We start from the raw sequence: 21,048 nt of genomic DNA on the forward strand, positions 1-21,048 counted from the left end.
CAGTCAACGGTAATGACTTCCTAATGGAAGGTAATGGAAAAAAGCAAATGGTCTGACTGGCAAACCTTCCACTGTGGTATTGCGGTATGTCCATTCCATAGATGTTACAAATTCACCTGTGTGCTGTCAGCAGATGTGGTCTACAAACCATTGTGGTGTCGGAAGCACGGGCTGCGGCAAGATAATAAATTGCGGTAAGATCATTTTATGTAAATTGTTATTGTTATTAATCATTACTTGCTCTATCCAGGTGTTTGATAAGTGACTCAGCTTGACTTTCTATTGACATATTGCCATAATTGAATGGATCATCCATGCATTATGTATGACAGATTTGTACTTGTGGCTCCTGATTGGCGAGTATTGATTGATTTGGAGTGTTGCTCACAATGTGGGTGTGTGGATGATGATGGGAGGTGCTCAAGCTCACAATGGATTCACAGTTGCAGATGCTACCGATCACACTGTTGGATATTTAACAAGTACAGACAGGTAATCTTAAAAAGTAAACTATGTGGCAGAATGAATTAAGCCGTATTTGTTTTGTTCATTTTCAACTTCAGTGTACAGGTGCATTTCTTGCATGATTCATTAACTTAACATGGAAATGTGATGTTCCAAGAATAATTTATTACTGTCTTTCTTTAGTCAAGTTATTGAGGGTATTATAGTACCATTATTCAGGAAGTGCTTTGCATGTGTATCTCATGCTGTGTGTTCTCTTCACTTTGCTCTGCATAAGATGACAGCTCCTTTAAAGCTTCCTGTGAATGATCAAGATGGTATCGAGCTTGAGAAAATAGAGGACCATGTGTCTGATGGTATGGTTCTTGTTGTTTACTCCACGTCGGATCAGGCTAAATACTACTTGGATGATGTTATTGTTCGTCACAACTGGAATAGAACAAGTGTGATTGATAGATGTGGTGCATGACAAATGTTAGTGGGGGAGTATATTTTCACACAGTATATATTTTCCTCCTGCCTGATTCAATCCAGGAAACTAGATCCAAATAAAAGCTTGCAAATCAATAATCTCTCCTTGCTGAAGTTTTATTGAGCAAGCCTCCTCCATTATACATTCAAGTCTCACCTCCCTGACATACTGCATGTTAACGGTGCTCTGAATTATTAAAACTGCCTCATAGAGGATCTGAGTAACCTATCAGAGACTGGACTGGGTGCTGAACTGCACGGAATTTGGATTTCTTGTATCATTCTTTCAAAGGCAACATCCCCAGGCCAGTGATGGACAAACCACCTAGAAAGATGACGGGCAAGTTGGCAAGTGAGGTATGCAGACTGAGCACCATCTCAGAGCAAGAACCAAACACCAATCCCAGTTCCCATGTTCCCATGGTTGGCAGTGAAGTGGGTGGATCCAGCTTCTCCCTGTGTTCTGACAAGTTTAAGAACAGCAGCAGTCATTTTTCCTCTGATGATTCATACCAGCCTGGCAGTGGAGGTATTGTTTAACTCCTTAAGTACAACAGTTGATGAAATTGAGAAGCCCTGAAACTAGTGCTATTAACAAGATTATGAATGGTGTAGTTGATATCTGGTCAGAGATGCACTGGATGACACTTTAAAAGAGTGTAATTTCTTATTATGCCTTTTTTTCTAAAGCATTTCCATTCATTTTGCGTCTTTTTGATCTTATCTTCTTCTATTCTACCTCGTAACTGCCACCAGATGACTGTGCAACACTTCTTCTCGCCTGTCTGCATTGTCGTTTCCATGAGTTTATGGTCCTCCTACCGGATACGTGTGAGAGGGCTGTGAGTCGCTGTTTTCCCTCATACAAGTATATCACAGCGTCCAGTGATAGAGACCAGCGGGGAAAGGACTGCTGCAACTACCACCTGGAACTGGACTGTAACTGCTGTGGCTCCTGTCAGGACGCAGGAGAACTTATAGAGCTGGCCATGGAGATATCAGAGGTGTGCTATCGCTGATAAATTCCTCACCTCTGGCCTGTAAACACAATGAATTCCCTTCAAAAACTAAATCAAAAACATAAATCTTAAACACTTGGATGCTCAACAAAAATAATTACTGTCTCATCTTATTCACATATACTGTATGTAATAAATTGCCTGCATTGTTTTTATTATATTGCCCGCATGTGGAAATTCACATGATCTTTAACTTGTGTGCCTCAACATTATTCAAGCAGGTAACTACTGTAGACTAATGTACTAATGTAGAGTTGTTTGTTATAATAGAAGACACAAATAGCTCATTTTGGTTACAGCCACACTCGCACCACTGTGCAAAGTAAATCCAACACCCTGTCCTGTCAGAATGGAAGGGAGGACAGAAGTGCAGTATGTTAAGTCATTGCCATGTCCTCTTCACTGACATCCTGTATGTTTCCGGTGTCAGTCCATAAGTATAGAACAGAAATTGATTGATATTATGTTCATATTAATATGCATTAAATGGATTTTATTTGTAATGTGTAATGTCATGCCTCTTTAGAAATATTGTATCCCTTTTTCTCAAAATGTATTTTCATTTATAGCTAGAACTGCAAGCAGTTATGACGGGGTCCAAACCTCCCCGGCGCGAGTCCCCCCTGGCGCAAGTCGCCCCTGATGACTCGCGGAGCCCACGAAAGCAGAACCCAAAGCACGACTGCGGCGAGGCAAATGTCAGGAAATTTCACTAAGTGCGAGCTCCAAAGTTTGTAATGAATTGCAATAGCAAATTTCCCATTCATTGAGTAAAAGGCCAAAACGCTTCTACCTCAATTATAGTGCCCCCTGAAGGCCGATCATCACCAAATTTGGTATAGAGCCTCAGAGTGGCATGTCGAACAATAATACCAAGTTTTGCATACCTGTTCATTTGGCAAAGATATGCCAAATGAACAGGTGTCTTGTAGCTAGCTACAAAAATTTGTTTGGTTGTAAATTGAGTATAGTTTAACGAAGCAAAATTCTTTTGATAACTTTTGGTCAAGTCCCTCTGGAGATGCAGTCTGCCAAGTTTTGTGCAGATCGGATGCATGGTCTAGGAGGAGTACGAAAGAGTTGGTTTTGCACATTTTGCAATATTGCGAAAATATGTCTTTGCTAAAAACTGCCTATATAATCTGATCCAGCTTGATTGAAGGAACAGTGGATGGTGGATTTGTTTAAAATGCGATGTGTATTGTGGAAGTTATAGGCAAAAACACGTAAAACACGTTAGACGTAGCGTAGCGCCACCTAGTGGTAGCGCCACCTAGTGGTCCAAATGTGTAATTTTTGGTATGTGAGGTCCATGTCCCATTGTACATCTGCCATGTTGATAGCAATTACTACGGCAGAGAAACTGCAATTTCAAATGTTCCATTTATGCATTGAGTTATTGGCCAAAACCCATAAACATTTATTATAGTGCCCCTAATGGCCGATCTTCGCCAGATTTGGTACAGAGCATCGTAGTGGGATGTTGACGTTTTTTCCTGATAGCATTTAATTTGGCTGAGATATGCTAAAGTTTGTTTGGTAGCTAGCTACAAAAAATAGTTTGGTTGTAAATTGTGCATAGTTTAACGTTGCAAAATTCTTTTGATCATTTTCGTCAGGTCCCTCTGGAGATGCTATGTGCCAAGTTTCGTGCAGATCGGATGCATGGCCTAAGAGGAGTTTGAAAAAGTTGGTTTTACACGTTGCGCGATATTGCGAAAACATTTTTTAGTGGAAATGGGCATGGCAGATTCAGCTTGATTCAAGGAACACATGGATGTAAAGTTTTTTAATGTGCAATTTGTAATGTGGGAGTTATAGGCAAAAACACCTTTGACATCATTATAGTGCCACCTAGTGGTCCACGTGTCATTTTTTATATCTGGGGTTTCTGACCCATTGTTCATCTGCTCTGTTAATCTGAAGTTGCTCACATTAGTGTAAATGGTGTAACCAAATGGGGGTCTCATAGGCGGCCACGCCCCGTTTGATGAATCAGTACACCACTGTAGGCGTGGCCTCAAGAGTGGCCCTAGATGGTACCCTCCAAATTTCGTAAAAATCTATGAGCAGTTCATGAGATATAAACTTTTCATACTTGTAGCCCCCCTGTTGGCCAATTTTCTGAACAGTTCGGTTGGTTGGGGAGCCTCAGAGGGTCATAACAAACAACAATCTAAAGTTTCACATTGATAGCATTTAATTTGGCCGAGATATGGCAACGTTCGTGTTTTCGTTGCTACCTACACAAATTTGTTTGTGAGTAATTTGCGCAATTTTTTACCTATAGAAATTCTTTTGATAGCTTTTTGTCAGGTCGGTCTGGAGATGCTACGTACCAAGTTTCGTGCAGATCGGTTGCACAGTCTAGGAGTTCGAAAAAGTAGGTTTAGGATAAATTGCGATTTTTCCCCATAAAAGTTTAGGCGGAAATGGGCTGGCCTAGATCAGGAGATTCACCTGAATTCAGGGAATGCGGGGATATGAGTAGGCTATTTTTAATGTGTGACGTACGGTTTGGGAGTTATAAGGCCAAACGCGTTTTGTTCTGCTATAGCGCCACCTAGTGGTGGAAGTGGGTGACTTTTTGTATCCGAGGTTCTTTCAGGGTTCTGGGCCATTCCTGAAAACGGCACCGCCCCACCATGCATGGGTTAGGCTGTAGAAACGGTTTTAGAGGCGGAAAAATAAGAAAAATTATAATCCTTAGGAAAACAATAGGGTTCCACAGCTCCGCTGGATCTGTTCCCAGACCTCTACATATTCACGCTTATAGGTTGTTTGGTATGTTCACTATATATACTCTGTGGTTATATATGCATTAGTGTGCTCCATTGACTGAGGGAGGTGAAATACCTTTCTATTTTAGGCTGTAGTCACTCACAACATGCACAGCTGTGGTGGAAATAGTATTCAGGTATAAGGTGAATAAAAGTAGCCTACTCCAAGTAAAACTGCTGCATTCAAATTTGTACTTAAGAGTACTTCACAGATTTATCATTGCAAGCCTATAACATTGTCCGACTCATTATGTCAAAGTACAAGGTCAGTAAAATATAGGCTACAAGGGATCAAAAGTAAAAGTAGCATGGCAGAGAAGTTAAAGGTCTATCACTGATCAAGAAAGGGATTTTCCTGATAATCCTGCATGTGGTAGCCCTTGAACACCAAAAAGTGTGTATAAATTACCTTAACTGTAAGGTAACGGAAGTGTTTTGCATATTATTTTTTTTACTGTAAATAGTCTCGATTGTGGTGTTTTTCTTTGGGTTGTTATGTTTTCTCTGCTTGCCTGGCACGAGGACACCCTCCAAACGCACCTGAGGCGCATCTCCTAATTAGGAGAGAAACGTTGGATTGGCACGAGGACACTCTCCAAACACACGTGAAGCGCATTCCCTAATCAGGACAGAGACGTGAGATCGACAGCTACTGATAAAAAAAAAAAAAAAAAAAGTTTAATGTTGGGGCGACCTCAGTTCTTGACAACAAAGGCTAAATTCAGCTAGTTAGCATATTTCTGCAAATATATTTGCATTGCAAAGTTTGACAATTTCAGCTTATCAACAATGCAAATGGGTCTTGTTGCATCTACAGTATGATTACCAAACAGTGTGCAGAAGCGAGAATGCATGTTTTGACAAAACACTTTTTGCTAAAGCTCAACTGAGCTAACTCTTCTCAAGCTACACCTTTCTAAAGAAGATGATTTACAGAGTGGTAAGCCCCTAAGCTTCTGAGTGGATTTATAAATTCAGAGAAATGAATAAACATTATACTTTTCCATTTTAAGGTGTTGCCAGCGTTGCTTCATGGGGAGGTGGTGTATGTTGCCCACCAGAGGGGGCTGCTGACAGCAGATGATTGGGACCGCAGCATCCACTGCATGCTGAGACTGGAGCTGCCTGTGTGGCACCAGAACTGCACCCTGGCTGGCCCTGGTGCAGCCCTGAAGTAACGTTGGAAGAACTCTGCTGGCCCTCTGAGGATGCCTCTACCCACAGGACTGGGATATGCAGGTATAATAATGGACTATAAAACCTGTCAACAATGTTTTACCCTTTGAGCTTAGTAAAAACACAACTGACATTTTCTGTTCATTTTTTCACTAGTTATAAGCTGTATATAAACATTTAATGTAAGGTTCGTAACACATATAATGTAGTTGTTGTCAACAGATATAACTATTTTGTGGGCACCTATGTCAAATTTCTCAGGTTAAAAATAGATGGAAAACAGCTGGAATTTACACATAAAACATAAACATTCCAGGTGTCAAGAAGCAAATAAAGGTTCTAGATCATAAATCACTCCACATTCTCTACTGGTTTCACCTTATTTGTGCAGAGGCTTTAATAATTAAGTGCATTACATTCACTATTCATTTTCCAGAATAGAGCAACACTGATTGTTTTACAGTGCTGGGTATAGGGATTCATTACAGTTAGAAGTAAAGTTGGCAGACCTGGTTAAATTTCAAACAGCACAATTAATGTTTAAAGCAAAAATAATCAACTACCGATAGAAAAATGTTCACTCAAAGAGATAGGAGTTATAGTTTAAGGGGATTATTTAATTTCAAAACTGTAAAGGTGCGTACGACCAAAAAAGTTTAAGTATTTCTGTCTGTGGTGTACAATTATGGAACAGCTAGAATGAGGAACTCAAGCAATGTCAAAACATGAAACACTTCAAAAAGACATATTTTCCCACTTCTTTCTGGACATGTAAAAAAAAAAAAAAAAAAAAAGCATCTAGGGTTGTCGTTAATGTATCTGGATATGCTTTCTATTATGTGAAATGTTATTATTTTCTGTATGACCCTTTCTGTTTTCTTTTACAAGTTCAAAATTAATTTCAATCAATCAAAAACTATTAGTGGAGGCTGGGGTATAAACAGATAATGACTCATAGTCTCGTAAATCAGAGTTGTAATAATATAGAATATATCTTCATAGGAGAAGTTATAACTGTTAACAAATACATTAATTAATATAATATGTCTGCTTATGACTACATGATAATGTCTTCATAATTAAATGTTTGTTCACTGCTTATTAATGTTAAAAAGGGGGACTATAAAGTAAACCTTCACACAAATGTAAGCATAGGCAGATTTAGATTGCATCTGAAATCATTATAATTTTTAGATTTTGAGAAAGTAAAACACAAGATCTACAGACATTCAAATATAACTTTTAATATTTCTCACACGATAGTTTTCACATTGAGTACCAGCAAGTTTGACTTCACTAATCTGAAACAGGTGCATACAGGAACTATTGCTACATTCATCTCATATAAACTGTAAGAATCAGAACAGTGGCCACATCAGCAGAGACCTTGTCTGTATGAACCACGAGGATGAGAGTGGGCAGAAGAGATCTAAATTGAGCTAACATGGTTCTTCATTAGTGGTTTACCCATAATGTGCCATAATAATAAACAGCTGGAATATTCATTATGAAAAATCAGTCATAGTGATGACTTTAAATTAACTGCCACCACCTGTGAAGCTGATATTCATTCTAATCTGTCACATTTTAGGGTTTAGATTAATTATCTGTTCCATTAAAAACAAAAAAAGCTGATCTGGGTTCAGTCAACAGGCAATGTTACAGGCCTGTTTGTATTGCACTATTAAGGCTTAGTAGCTGGGATTGGTGTCACCATAAAGACCATTCTGCCCTGCAATCCACTAAGTTTTAATGTATATGACAAAACTAAGGTTCAACTTAGCCTGTTCCAGGCTTTTAACCACATCTCATTGTCTTAAAGACAGAAGTTCCATACTACTTCACTGCCACGTGACGACAGCTCAGCTATCTCCATCTGCCGATTAAGACTGTGAGATGCCGTTCCACGCTCCAGAAAAGCTATTATTAAGTCGATCGTCAGTTAATTTTTCCGTCAAACTGATTGCCATCATGTATTAGGTAATGCGTGTAACTACAGAAGAGATACACCTCTAATGGGTGCATTAGCTAAGCTGTTAAAAATTCAAAAATGTTGTTGATACCTTTTTTATATAAACATATTGTATATTTCATTTTGGCAACACATTTTGGCAGTCATCACTTTGAACTACATTCATACTAGTCTCAAAAGAAGGATGAATATTCAGTACAACTTTGGAAACATCGCTTTTAGGGAAGAATTTAACCTTAATTAAGATAAAAGCCTCTCCAATGTGTTCAATATTACATCAATAAATAAGACTGAGACTTAACATTTTCAAATAAATCATCATAAGAGTCTCTGTGAGTACTGGTTAACAGGAAGTACAGTTGAGGCTGATGGGAATGTCATTAGATTTGCAGGTATTTGGTCATAAATCAAGTATTTGACAAAGTTAAGGGATCACCATAGTCATTGGGTGACATGAATATCTTAACCAAATGTCATGGAAATCCATTCAATAGTTTAGTCAAGTTAAGGCATTTCACTAAAAGCCCAAAACGTCAACCTGCTGGTGGTGCTACTTGAAAAGTCAGGGGATCCCTAAAAATAATTAGGATTCATCCACTGGGCACCATGGATGTATGCACAACATGTCGGGGCAATCCATCTAGTAGTTAAAAGTGCCGTAGGTAGGATTGCGAAGATCCAGGACTTCACTGAACATCAACAACTTCTCAGTCCCTCCCCCCTTTCTGCTAAAGCCCAAAATGTTCTCCAAAGCCCCTCCCACCACAAGGGAGAATGAATGCGTGTGCATGAGCAGTGATTGACACACAGTTAGACACCCCCCCACTGGCCCTGATTGGTGCATCTGAACAGGGAGCTGTGGATTTTTGCAAATCACTCTACAGGCTGTAGGTGGTGCCAGAGGAGCTGGATTTTTTTTTTTTTAAATTATCTGCTTCATATAGTTCTACTGGAAGATTGGGTCAGTTTCAGCAAATATGACAGAAAGTTAGTTTTATAAGTCTTACCTACTGCACCTTTAAAGTACATTAATATATTTCAGTGTGGACAAAAGTGGGGAGCTGAGCTACGTTGCCATCTCTAAAGTCACACCGCTAGTGAAATAATTTTATACCTTATCAAAACTCAACTCATTACTATTAAATGTTGTTTTATCATTCTTATTTCTATAGCATTGCACTTTCCCCAGTGAGACTTTTCTAATTCAAAATGTTACTTTTCATGACAGTGTAGTTTCAGCCAACATTTTGAAATAAAGGGGGGTGAACATTTTGAAATTAAAGTTTCTTTGGGGAACAATTATTAAGTAAAAACAGACTTTTGAAAAAGGGCACTTTAAAAGTAAGGATTCTGTACAGAATTAAAAACAATAACTAAACACTGTTAATATAAAAATAATAATGATGAAATAACTTTTAATGACTTAATAATTTATTAAATTATTTCAGAATTCATTGGTTTACTTACACATTTAACTCTTTACTTTTATGATAATTTATTAATGCCTTATTTATTAAGTACTGAACACTTTGGGGTTCCATCATAACAAACCACGTCTTGAGTCCGAGAGCCTTATTGTTATCTTGTACTGACAGACGGCCCTTTCCTACTGCTTTCTAAAGTACTTTGGCACACTTAATCCTTGAAGCACCAAACACCAGTATAAGCATCAACAAAATTTTGCATCACTATCTACACCTCCTCTTACATCACCAGGGTAACATAAACGAATTTAAGGCACTTAAATCAATCAAAAAGATAAATACTTTGACACTGTTTCAGACTAATTCGTAAGGACATCACATTATCTAGCGACGATGCTGCTGTGCAGGCACAACTTCAACCATTGCATAGTTTAACAAAATGGAGGCTGTGGTGTAACAGGGCTCTCAAAGTATGGCAGGTAGTTATTAACAAAGGCATACTTATGCAATGTGCTACAACGGTTGAAACAAACTGCTGAAATAATATACAACAGTACACCATGAAGAATCTACAATTGCATACAATATTTTGTATGCATTTAAAAAGCCAAATACAATAGTTAGTTTATGCTTAGATTAAAAAAAAGGCGAACAAACCACGTTTCAAATTACAGAGGTCATTCCAGTGTTTTGACATGACATGCATTTCATACAAAATCCAAAAGCAGTCTCCTTATACTCCTTGGCAATATAAATGTTCACATAACGGAAAAAAAAAAAACACATCCTGAATGTGAAATGTCACCTAAGTGGTGTAAAAACAACAACAATAATTTAGGAAATGAATGGACATTTATAAAAACTCAGCACTTGCATCAACACATGTCCAAAGTATTACACTGTGTGTGCTAAAATAGTAGCAGTATTACCAGTTCTGTTAGTCTGATCACTGCAGACAAGAATACAATAACATGTAACTGGTTAATCTTGCATTAATCATCTATCAAAGATGTATAGAATTATGCAACAATCAGATCTTTCAAGTGAAATTCTTGATTCGTGTGCTTGTGTGGGGGCTACAACAGGCCTTTTTTGATTTGAGCTACGATTTTATTAGTTTTAAGACTGCATTATGAAAAATACAATTGGTTTTGGCAGTGAGGAATGTATATTATGGTACACACTGCTGAGCAGTCAGAACTGGATGGTTACAGGATGCAACAGCGTGGTGAAACTTGACTTTTCTCTTTATTTCTGGATTGTTGTGCTGTTTCTTGCTCATTATGACACTGAGTAAAAGACTACAATTAGCCATTATCAATGGTGATTTTTTTTCTTTTTAATTACCTTGGAGACATTTTAGCTTCCTATATTTGATGTGCTTTTTATTATTAAGTCAGTTATTTAAAAAAAGGCTCTTTTAAATGCCTTGTTAAAAATGTTTTTTTGTTTGTTTTTTTTTTTTAAAAAAAAGGGAAATGCGTACATAAAGTCCTGTTTACATAGATACATAAATAAGATCAAATCTACAAATGATTATTTGTCGAGGAAGAAATTTCAACTGGAAGCCTGACAAACAGCCAAAAAATGTGCATAGCAATACAACATTGATGTATACACATCTTAATAAGGCATTGGCACATTCAAGTTCAATCTAAGACACAAGTGTAAAGCACTATAGTAATAAATAGATTTTATTTCTTCTATTATTGCTAGTGATTTAAAAAGCAGTGTTCATCTCAACACAAAAATCTACATTTCTGACCATGATTCAAAACTTCCCTAGATTCTTTGGAATCAATAGAAATAAACACAATCTAGCCTCTATTCAAAGATAAATGCATTTTTTTTAAATAAAAAAAAACTTCTATGTTTGCAACTCATTGTCAAAGTATTGATTAAAGCAAACCTACTTTATAATCAGTCCTTGAAATCAAGGTTGAGGGTTTAAAAAGACCAAAGATATCGCATAAAAACTAGCAAAAACATAAATGGAAACTAATTCAATACATGTAAACACGGGCGGGGAAGAAAAAAAACGACAACAAACAAATGACACAAACAGAAAAAAAGGCCTCTCCAGCAGCTGGGAGTGTGTTAGCTACTGACTGGAACACTTGCAGCAGGATGGAGATGGTTAGGGATGCAGACAAGGTGTCTTCCAGTAGGGGGTGCTAACAGGCCTGCTCATTCTCATCCATGCTTACACTGCTCTTACGACTGCTGTCCTTTGAGGTGTCTGGGGAGACGGACGAGAGCAAAGGGTCCCCCCCTCTCACCGGTGATAAGGTGTCTTCCATGAGGATGTCGTTGAGTTTGGAGCCTGGCTTCCCGTGAATGCTGTAGTGACCCTCTGGGAAGTTGGAGTGGCCTTCGTTTAGCTCCAAGGTGCCGAGCGGTTCTGGAGTGCAGGACGTGTGGTGTTGGTGATGGGGGTGGAGCGTGTACAGGTCCTGGCGACAGTCCTCCAGAGACGTCTCCTGCTTAATGGACCGGGCCGCAAGTTCAGCAGAGCAGAGTGCTGAAGACGTGATGACCAGACCGTGAGCCCGCGCCTGCATCTCTAGCTCCTGCAAACCCCAGAGAGACACACACAGATTAGTCAGTGAAGAGTTTCACTCTCTGCCACAACATCTATCACAATCACAGTCTTCAATTCTTGTGTCAGGGTGACTCGAGTCTCGGATCACTGTGCCGTTTCACTTGCTCTATGCTTGGTCAGGAATAAAGTACAATATGCCAGTGGTGGAATATAACTGAATACATTCATTCAAGTACCTCACTTAATTACAAGTTTGAGGTGCTTAACTTGAGTATTTCCATTTTATGCTACTTTATACTTCTACTCTACTATATTTTGGAAGCCAATATTGTACTTTTTACTCCACTACATTTGTCTGACAGATTTAGTTATTTTGCAGATTTAGATAAAAAAAATAGAAATATAAAACAATACAAAATATAAATCAACTAATAAATTATGATGTATTATAGATTATGCTACCCAGCAGTAAATAAAATAGTTGAAATGAGTTTCACCTTTACCAGCTGACACATTAATGCATCAGTACATGAAAGTATATTCCAGATAGATATATATTCTGAAATAAGCCATTCTGCATAATGAGTTACTTTTGGTACTATAAGTATATTGGTAAGTATATTTTAATTCTAATAATTATGGACATTTACTTAAGCAATATTTTCAATGTGGGACTTTTACTTGTGTATTTTTACAGTGTGGTATTACTTAGGTAAACAATCTGAGTAATTCTTCCACTAAGGCACTATACTAATCCAAATTGGTTAGCGGAGGAGTTAAGTGCTGGTGACTTTTTTTGTTTTAAAATCTCACCTGACTGTGACTGTTTACCTTCACTTTTCCCACTTGAAGACAAGCTTTTGTTTTCGCCCCTGATAATGCTGCTCTAAATAATTGCCGCGACACAAACGCACAATGTGATCAATCAATCAATGTCCCCTGAGCCAAATCCCAAAGATCTTGACGCCTGTTGTCTTGTGATCAATTAGTTACAAGATGATGGGTCTAAAACAAACCCCCTCCCTCCTCTTTGTGACCTTTGCTGTGCAATTTTTTCCTGTGCTCGTTTTCCCTGAAGCTCGACCTATTTTATAAAAGTGTAATCATTTCTTCCAACGTTAGCGGAAGCCCTGTTCATTACTGACCATCCTGTCTCTTTTACTCCAGAAACACGACACAAACTGTAGTTTTCCTTTTCATTTTTATTATCAGTGTATGATAAATTACCAATTCAAATAGCATGGTTATGAAGCAATTCAACAACACTGTGACTCTACCTTCTAATCACTACACGTCATGAAACTTAGTTTACCTGTATCCTCAACATCAGGTGACGATTGGCATGCTCAAGCTTCTTCTGGCGAGTCTCCAGGTCCTTGGCCCTCTGCTGTTCCCGCTGTAGTTTCCTGATGTAGTCCACTGATGCCTTCAGGATGGTGCCTTTGTTCCAGCGCATGTCCCTGAAAATCAAAGTAGGTGTCATTATTTGTACAGCCTAGAGTCATATAGTTTTGATGTCAGACAAGCAGCAACAAGCCATCTCTACTCACGAAAAAAAAAGAGTATAGGTTTTTATCAGACTATAATAGACTACCATTTAGCTCTGTTCTGTTAGAAAAACAAGAGACGGAAGAGAATAATGAGGAGGAGGGGGCCACAGGGGTGACCAGCAGTTAAGTCTTGAGTTCTCTGCAAAACTGAATGCTGCATTGTAAATGTAGCCAGGGGAGGTCACTGAGATCACAAGCAGTCCTAAGGATGACCCCGAGCTGCCTGATGAAATGGTTTCAGTGGAAGTTTTGTAGGAGTAAAACCCCATCTTTACTAGAACTAAACGGGACAAATCTGAAGCCTCAAATGCAGATACAGATGTTTTTGTTCATGATTGTATTGATGTATTCAAATTTAAAGTAAGGAATGAATACAAGTACTTAAGATTTCTAATGCTAACAAGCACATGTACTATTCATAATGCGTTTTCTATAATAAGAGCTATGTTAAGCCTGATCTGTTTGTGAAAGGGGCTGCTGGGATCTTTCCAGAGCCCCAGGCAAGGTCAAAGGGCAAAGAAAAAGAAGTGTGAGCTTTAAGTGGTGCTTTTAACCGTCAAGTGTCAACCCCATAATCTGACCAATCAAATGATTTATTTTGTGTGTAATTTAATAGTGTGTATCAGAGTTTATTCCTTTTAATTATTTTGTCATTGATTCAACATCTCTTTAAATGATGTAAAGCCAACAGATCTATGTAGCCAAATAGTTCCAGTGATTAAAGTAAAATAATATACTCACATGCAATAAGTAGGAGATGGGGGATAACATCTAATATGAGGATTTAACAGTGAATTAACCCTTATGTTGTCTTCCTGCTTCTGGGTCAAAATTTTAACTTTTTTTTTTTTCAACGTTTTGGTCGTCTTTTTCAAAACTTTTGTTTCTTTCCCCCCTGATGTTTTTGTCAGTTCTTTTCTGTGCCTTTTGACGTTTTTGTGTTGTTTTTTTTTCCCCCACGTTTTTGAAGCTTTAGCGGGCGTTTTTGTCACTTATATTCACTTTATAGTCACTATATATATTTTTTGGAATGCTATAAAATTGAATAAAACATCCAAATTTAAAGAAAGTAGTGGGCTCATTTATTTTACTTGTGAAGAGCGTTGTGTGGAACAATCTGCATTATCTTTCAGAAAATTTGGTTGAAAGAAAACTACTTTATACTAAATACACACATTTTTTAATGGGTCAAATTTGACCCAATACACAAGGGTTAAATAAATCAAATGTGTAACTTCCAGTGTTAATGTTTTAGTTACAAAATCCCCTCTTTGTGTTTCCACAGTGTTTTCTTAATTAGCTGTGATGGAGGGATAGCAACACAAAGAGGGAATTTTGTACTAAGAGGACTGCAACTTTGGAAGATACTTATTGACAATACTGATAGACTTGATTTGTCTTCAGCTAAACTTTAGAATACATTAGAATACATTTTTGCACAGAACAGGGTCCGTGTATAACATTAAAATCCCATTCAGAAGGGATCTCTTTGCGGAGGAATGATTCCAGCGACTAGTAGTGCATAAAATCGGTAACTTACGGGTCATTGGATTTAGGAATCAAAGTGCCCAATTCCTTAATTCGATCATTGATGTTAAACCGTCGTCTTCTCTCAACTACAGAATAAAAAGGGAAGAGAAAGAAATCCATGATTAGCTGATGAAACACCATCTGAAAATGTATTTTTATAAAAAAAATGTATAGAGTAACAAAGAAGATGACACTATGCCAACCATAACCACATCTAAGTGTCTTCAAACATTTACAGAGTTACACACCTATATATATATTTGAGAGCAATAAATGTGCAATTAAAACTCACTCAAATTATGGTTATCCTTCTTCTGCCTTTCCTTTGCCATCGCTCTTACCTCTGCTTTTGAAAAAACAAAGTTTTGATTAATGAATATAATCAACAGTGCTGTGCAGGTATCAAAAATGTGCTTGAAGCTAATTAACCATACGTACCCACAGGGAACCCTTCAGGCCTTTGATAGTTGTCAAATTTGCCGCAGGAACCAGACTTATCCATCATATGCATGATGGTCGGGGATTGTGAAACTGTGATAAATAATGTTTTCAATATCCAAATGTGCAGAATGGATACATTGAAAAACATGTCAGTCATGCACAGTCAACATCCCCGCACAGAGGAGGATTACAGGACTATTTATAAAACGCTACATTATGGGCTACACAAGAGAGTAGAGCTCCATTTGTATTGTTAGAGCCTTGATGTTTTCCATGCAATATAGAAGCTGAATGGATATTACAGTTTATTTTCACAGCTCACTAATCTGTAAACATTTGATATACTGTATTTTGATGACAAAAGCCATGCGTTTGAGTCTCTTGCTGTGACAGACTGTGCTGCTTACCAGAGTATTCCCTTTTGATGTTGGCAGGGCAGGAGTTGCTGATGGGTAGACCTTGCTGGGACATACTCTGATTACCATACATGTCCATGAGGTTAGCATTCAAGGGGATCTGAGGGGACACAGCAAGGACATTAAGCAAGGATCACCCCCCCGGCCCTGTATGAGCATGATACGTAGGATGTAGAGGACGGATACCCGAACAGAGCTCGTCGGGACCCGACGGTACCCGACAGCCTGGGCCTCGTTTGCACAGATATTTAAAAATGATGTTTGGGTCGAGCTCGGTCACATCAGCGCAATAAGGCATTGAACATTTTAAATTTAAAAAAGCTTATTATGTAGGTGCATGTCTGTGTTAACGTGCGCTTGTTGCCCCGTGTGAGCTGATGCGCTCATCTGTTGACATTTCCAAATGCCTTCCTACAGTTGCTTAATAAAAGCCTGCTTTCCACAAAAACAAACGTACATGTGTCATTAGTATGAGGAAAAAAATGAGATTTTAACTGTGCCGGGCTCAGGTCGGACTTGGACATAAATATCTTAAAGCCTGTCGGGCTCGGGCCGGGCTCGGACAGAAAAATGTGGCCCGATCTGCACTCTAGTAGGGTGGTGACGTGATACATGGCTTTTATGCAGTGAGAAAGGTTAGACAAAATGTTATAATACGCAAGTTAAAGTACTTTCATGCTAAGAGATTTATAAGAAGTTCGATACCACTGTCATGTAAGGCTATAGCCAGTACTGTAGCTGCTTAGCTTAGCTTAGCAACAAGACAGGAAACAAGGGGAAACGGCTAGAAAAAAAAATAGTGTGACTAAGTGATTTCCTCGAGTCTCCACTGGTTGCCTGGCAACCTCACAGTGACAAGAAGACTCAAGGACGTATCTCCAGAATGTGTGACTATTTCTGTATATTTGGGCAGCACAGCTAGCTTTAACATTCAAATAACTGTAACTACTTAGCTTAATTGGGAAAAGCACAAGATTTAGATGTTTTTATCATAGAATTCATTTGGATGTTTTAACCCCAAAACAGTAAATAAGACTCAGTCATGTGTTGAAAGAGTGAAGTGCCTGGTCTGTATGCAGGACACACACACACACACACACACACACACACACACACACACACACACACACACACACACACACACACACACACACACACACACACACACACACACACACACACACACCGTGTTAGCCATCTGAAGTCCTGGGTCCATCAGGCTGAGGATATCGTCACTGTAACTGGACTCCAGACTAATAATGTCATCAATGACATCATCCATCTAAAACAAGATGACATAAAGGACATACACATTAGTATGCTTCTAATGAGTAAAAGATCACAAAAAGGCATATTCCATGAGTTATTGTGAGAAACCCAACAAGTCTCAAGCAGTCACCTCTTTCTCGCAGTTAGTGTTGAGGGTCAGTAAGGCCATAGGGCTGTTGGGAGCGCTGTTGCCCGGCCCTGGCGGCATACCCCCGTGGTCAGAGGACTGGTTGTGGCAGGGAAAGCTCAACACCTGAGAGCCAAGCTTTCCCAGGTACTGCTTCACCTGCTGCTGCTGGGAGCGCTGGATGTGGTACTTGGTTGGGTTCTCGAGATGAGTCTGGACCTATTGGTGGGAGGAGAGAAAGGGAAAAGGGCAAGTGAGCAGAGTAGGAAAGTGGGAAAATGAAAAGACAAAAACATAAAAGATATGTATTAGTGGCTATATATTGGATGTGCTGATGGTTATAGGTGCCACACGGGAAATGTTGCTTGTTTAGAAATAAATCATATGTTCAAATAATCCCCCTTTAAACTGCAACCATATTAGTCTTGTAGTCACAATTCACATTTGGCAATCTAATAAAGGACTACTTTATTAGATCAAAAAGACTATCAAAATATTTTAAGATATATAAAGATTAAAGAGACGCTAAATATACCTCAAAGCCTGTCCCTAGTATTGCACAGTACTGACTAGAGTATTAAAATAAACTTGGCATGGAGTTCAAATCCTATGATGCGTTATGCATTATGCATTTTTCTTTTGAGACACTGTCAATTATTGTAATCTCAAAGAGTCTCCGTAAAACTATTTCTACATATTTTTCTTTAACTACTGCTGTACATCCTGCTTTTCTACATTTATAGTCCACATATTTAAAGTATCAGAAATTACACGCACACCCATCTCTGCACTCCCCGGTTATGGATACATTTGATATCTGTGGAGCATAAATCCCCATGCCACATTAATGATCCAGAAAAGCTACTGCATACACATAAACATACTTCAGAGACACTGTTCGTCAGGCTGCAACACATATTAAATGAAGCAGTGCTGCTGCATTCCAGCTCACATTTGGAGCTATATTTAAACATTCTATTGGCTATTGCCTGAATTGTTTCTGACTCATTTTGTTATTTATGAAATAACGACACAATACATAGTTCATCACTAAATGTGGAAACGTACATAATACATGTATAAACATACATCAGCACTGTAGTTGCTGTAGTTAACGACACAACTGTTGGCTTTAAGAGAGAGAATTTAGTCTCATACTGTCATTATTTTCCATGCATTTTCCATTTTACAACACCTCTTCTCCAAAAAATGATAACTTTAATTTTAAACATACCTCATAAGGTTGGTATCCAAGCAGCTCAAGCATAATTTACAGTAAACTGATACGTCCAATTTAAAAACTTAACTTCTGTGTCTAAACTCAGAAGTGCTGTAGCTGCTTCCCCTTGCTTTCACCAGAAGACTAAGCCTGCTAAGGACACACACATCCAGCTCATCTTTTAAAAGACAAGAACACAAGTAATTAGTTATGCATATCAGGGTAGTACAATGAGCTTTTTCAAATTTGTGTTGTTTTATGTAAAATCGGAAATTTTTATCACTTGATGTCAGGATGTGCTGCTAACAGTTAGTGCCTTTGTTTTGCAAGACCACCTCTTTTACTGAAACTAGCCTGGGGCTTTTGCTTTGCCGCATCCACTTCGTTAACCCTGTGGATGCTAGGCTTGATGTCCCAGTTCAACACAGAATAAAGTCTGTTACATCCTTGTATTTATTATTTATTTATTTATTTATCAGTATGCCTGCGGCTTGCCGCTCCTTGTGTCTCTAAATGGCATTCTTAATTGGCAACAACAGGCATTAACAAGAAATGTCCTCGCTACTTTGTTTTATAAATGTATGTATTTCTTATACCTAAGATCAGGGGATTTGGGTTTATTAACAGAGCTCAGGAAGTCATAGGCTCCAAACAAACTCTAAGCTACCTTTGACATTTCCTTTGCTTCTGCGGAAAAAAAATCCTGTAGTCTGCAAACTGCACTCGACTGTTGAGATGATATGATATGATATGAACACATGGAGCCTGAGAAAAAGACTTTGTATTGCTGAGCATGGAATTGTGGGTCTCTAAAAATTGTAGTGTGTGGTCTAGACCTACTCTCTGTAAAGTGTCCAAGTGTACAACTTCTGTTATGATTTGACACTATAAATAAAATTTAATTGAAATTTAACTGAATATCCATGGTAACTGGCAGCTAATAAAACATAGCAATGATTAAGATAACATTGCCCACATGTGCACATTTATATTCATGCATCTGTGTATTCTTTAGAGCAGAGATATAGTGCAAGGGGCCTGCCAAATTATGTTCAAAAATATATATTTTTAAGATTATTTTTCAAAAATTAAGATGTGTGAAATATACATTAAAAGCAAAGTTAAATTGGCCTATTTGTTTTACACATTGAAGATAAGCTTACTAAGGTAGCCACTATGGTAGCCATACAGTTAAGCTTAGGGATTCATTGTGCCTCCCACATGTATGTTTAACATTAAAACATTATGTATAAATAATGTACAAGAATACCCATTCATTTTCATTCATCCAGCCCAGTTTAATATGCAACTCAGTTGTATAGTATGTAGCAGGGGGTCCCTACTTGGTTTCAGATCCCTGCTTTAGAGATTGATCAAGTGTATCACTTGCCACACTTGCAATCTCTTTAGCTGCAATCTCTTAGATTGTACTTATCAGTGTCCAAAATTCAGTTTTTGACTCACCGGCCAAGTTGGCGGGTGGATGAAAAAAATCCAACAGCCAAGCATATTTTTTACCGGACAAAATATAAAAGAAAAAATTGTAGTATACACCACACAACTTTCTGGTTGGAGTTGCATGTCCTGCTGCAGTCAGCAGAGGAACAGAAGAAAGTAGCTGCAGCTTCACCAAAATGTAGACTGAACTGACTATTTTGATACAAACATTTACCCGCCACATGGCGGATAGCCCTCTGAGATTTACTCTCCAAATGAAAAATGTACCTGTATTTTGCACTTGGCGAGTGTTACTTTCGGAACCTGCTTCTAAAGTGTATATATAAATATTAAAACCTGCCAGTTTACATCAGGTTAAGTGACTTGACTGTTTTGCTGTAACTAAAGCATTACATTTTTTCCATTTCTCACCATAACAGCGACTCTTTCTCCATGCTCAGAGACAGCATCATTGTTCTGCAGGAGGATACTCATGTGAGAGGTATATTAACATTTATCACCAGGTATGATGTCATTACAGGGTTGTAAAGGTGACACCACTGAGAGGGACAAACATATAGCTCAATTACTCATTGAAAATAACCATGCCAGGCTTTGGGCTAAAGTGCAAAACAATGAGACTCTTTAATCTTGCTCACTACAATCCTTTAGTCTTTACTTTGTTCTCATTGTGGTATTTAACTCAACTGTAGTACTGGTAAGTATCTTGAGGATAATTTCCACTGTTGTCAGAGCATCAACAATAAATCAACTACTCTGCAAATCCACAGTCACCACCAGCACACAGGCATTACTTGCTCTATACATTACGGACCACAGTGGCGTTGATCCTGAAAATAGACTGATGACGCATGTTATGGGCCGCAGAATATTTAGAAACCTAATCCACATTGATAATACTTGAGCCATAAATGAGCAGTCCAATTTTTTGCACTCACGTGTAAATGATGGCTTAAGAAACCCTGAAGGCTAGTTAACTATACTATATTTATATATTATGACTTAGGAGTCTAATAAATCTCTTTATATAAGAATACATTTTTCTTATCTCTTTCTTCGCAATTTAGATTTCTCTCATATGTCTGTTTTAGGTCTGTTGATTTTTTTCGATTAATCCGTCAATTATCTTTTTGATTAATCATTTGGTCCATAAAATGTCAGAAAATAGTAAAAGTTGACATATCAAAAG

General features: G+C 38.2%; 2 protein-coding genes and 1 long non-coding RNA gene across 6 annotated transcripts in view; 2 read left to right on the forward strand and 1 right to left on the reverse strand.

Moving 5' to 3' along the window:
• Positions 1 to 114: 114 nt before the first annotated feature.
• Positions 115 to 2,408, forward strand: LOC116062116 (myoD family inhibitor domain-containing protein 2). Its single transcript, XM_036008248.1, has 3 exons — positions 115 to 821; positions 1,229 to 1,465; positions 1,693 to 2,408. Exons 1-3 carry the CDS (start codon positions 743 to 745, stop codon positions 1,953 to 1,955), a joined length of 579 nt encoding a protein of 192 aa, XP_035864141.1. The 5' UTR covers positions 115 to 742; the 3' UTR covers positions 1,956 to 2,408.
• A 2,595-nt stretch (positions 2,409 to 5,003) lies between these two features.
• LOC116062092 lies at positions 5,004 to 15,892 on the forward strand. The gene is made up of 4 exons (XR_004107882.2): positions 5,004 to 5,675; positions 5,749 to 5,974; positions 13,180 to 13,321; positions 15,805 to 15,892. It is a non-coding gene; the product is annotated as an uncharacterized LOC116062092 (long non-coding RNA).
• Positions 8,809 to 21,048, reverse strand: part of LOC116062091 (microphthalmia-associated transcription factor) — a 36,560-nt gene continuing 24,320 nt past the window's right edge. For 2 of the 4 annotated variants that reach the window (XM_031316616.2, XM_031316614.2), the window contains exons 3-10: positions 17,186 to 17,401; positions 16,973 to 17,068; positions 15,778 to 15,886; positions 15,368 to 15,460; positions 15,222 to 15,275; positions 14,940 to 15,015; positions 13,162 to 13,309; positions 8,809 to 11,877 (exon numbers count right to left, since the gene is read on the reverse strand). In XM_031316616.2, the coding sequence (XP_031172476.1) occupies positions 11,482 to 11,877; positions 13,162 to 13,309; positions 14,940 to 15,015; positions 15,222 to 15,275; positions 15,368 to 15,460; positions 15,778 to 15,886; positions 16,973 to 17,068; positions 17,186 to 17,401 (1,188 nt within the window). In that variant the 3' untranslated portion in view covers positions 8,809 to 11,481. Of the gene's footprint in view, positions 11,878 to 13,161; positions 13,310 to 14,939; positions 15,016 to 15,221; positions 15,276 to 15,367; positions 15,461 to 15,777; positions 15,887 to 16,972; positions 17,069 to 17,185; positions 17,402 to 18,416; positions 18,450 to 21,048 lie in introns of those variants that run through there. The other 2 variants (XM_036008198.1, XM_031316615.2) reach the window with 2 other exon arrangements.

The sequence above is a fragment of the Sander lucioperca genome, chromosome 12, assembly GCF_008315115.2.
Source record: "Sander lucioperca isolate FBNREF2018 chromosome 12, SLUC_FBN_1.2, whole genome shotgun sequence".
Lineage (NCBI taxonomy): Eukaryota > Metazoa > Chordata > Actinopteri > Perciformes > Percidae > Sander > Sander lucioperca.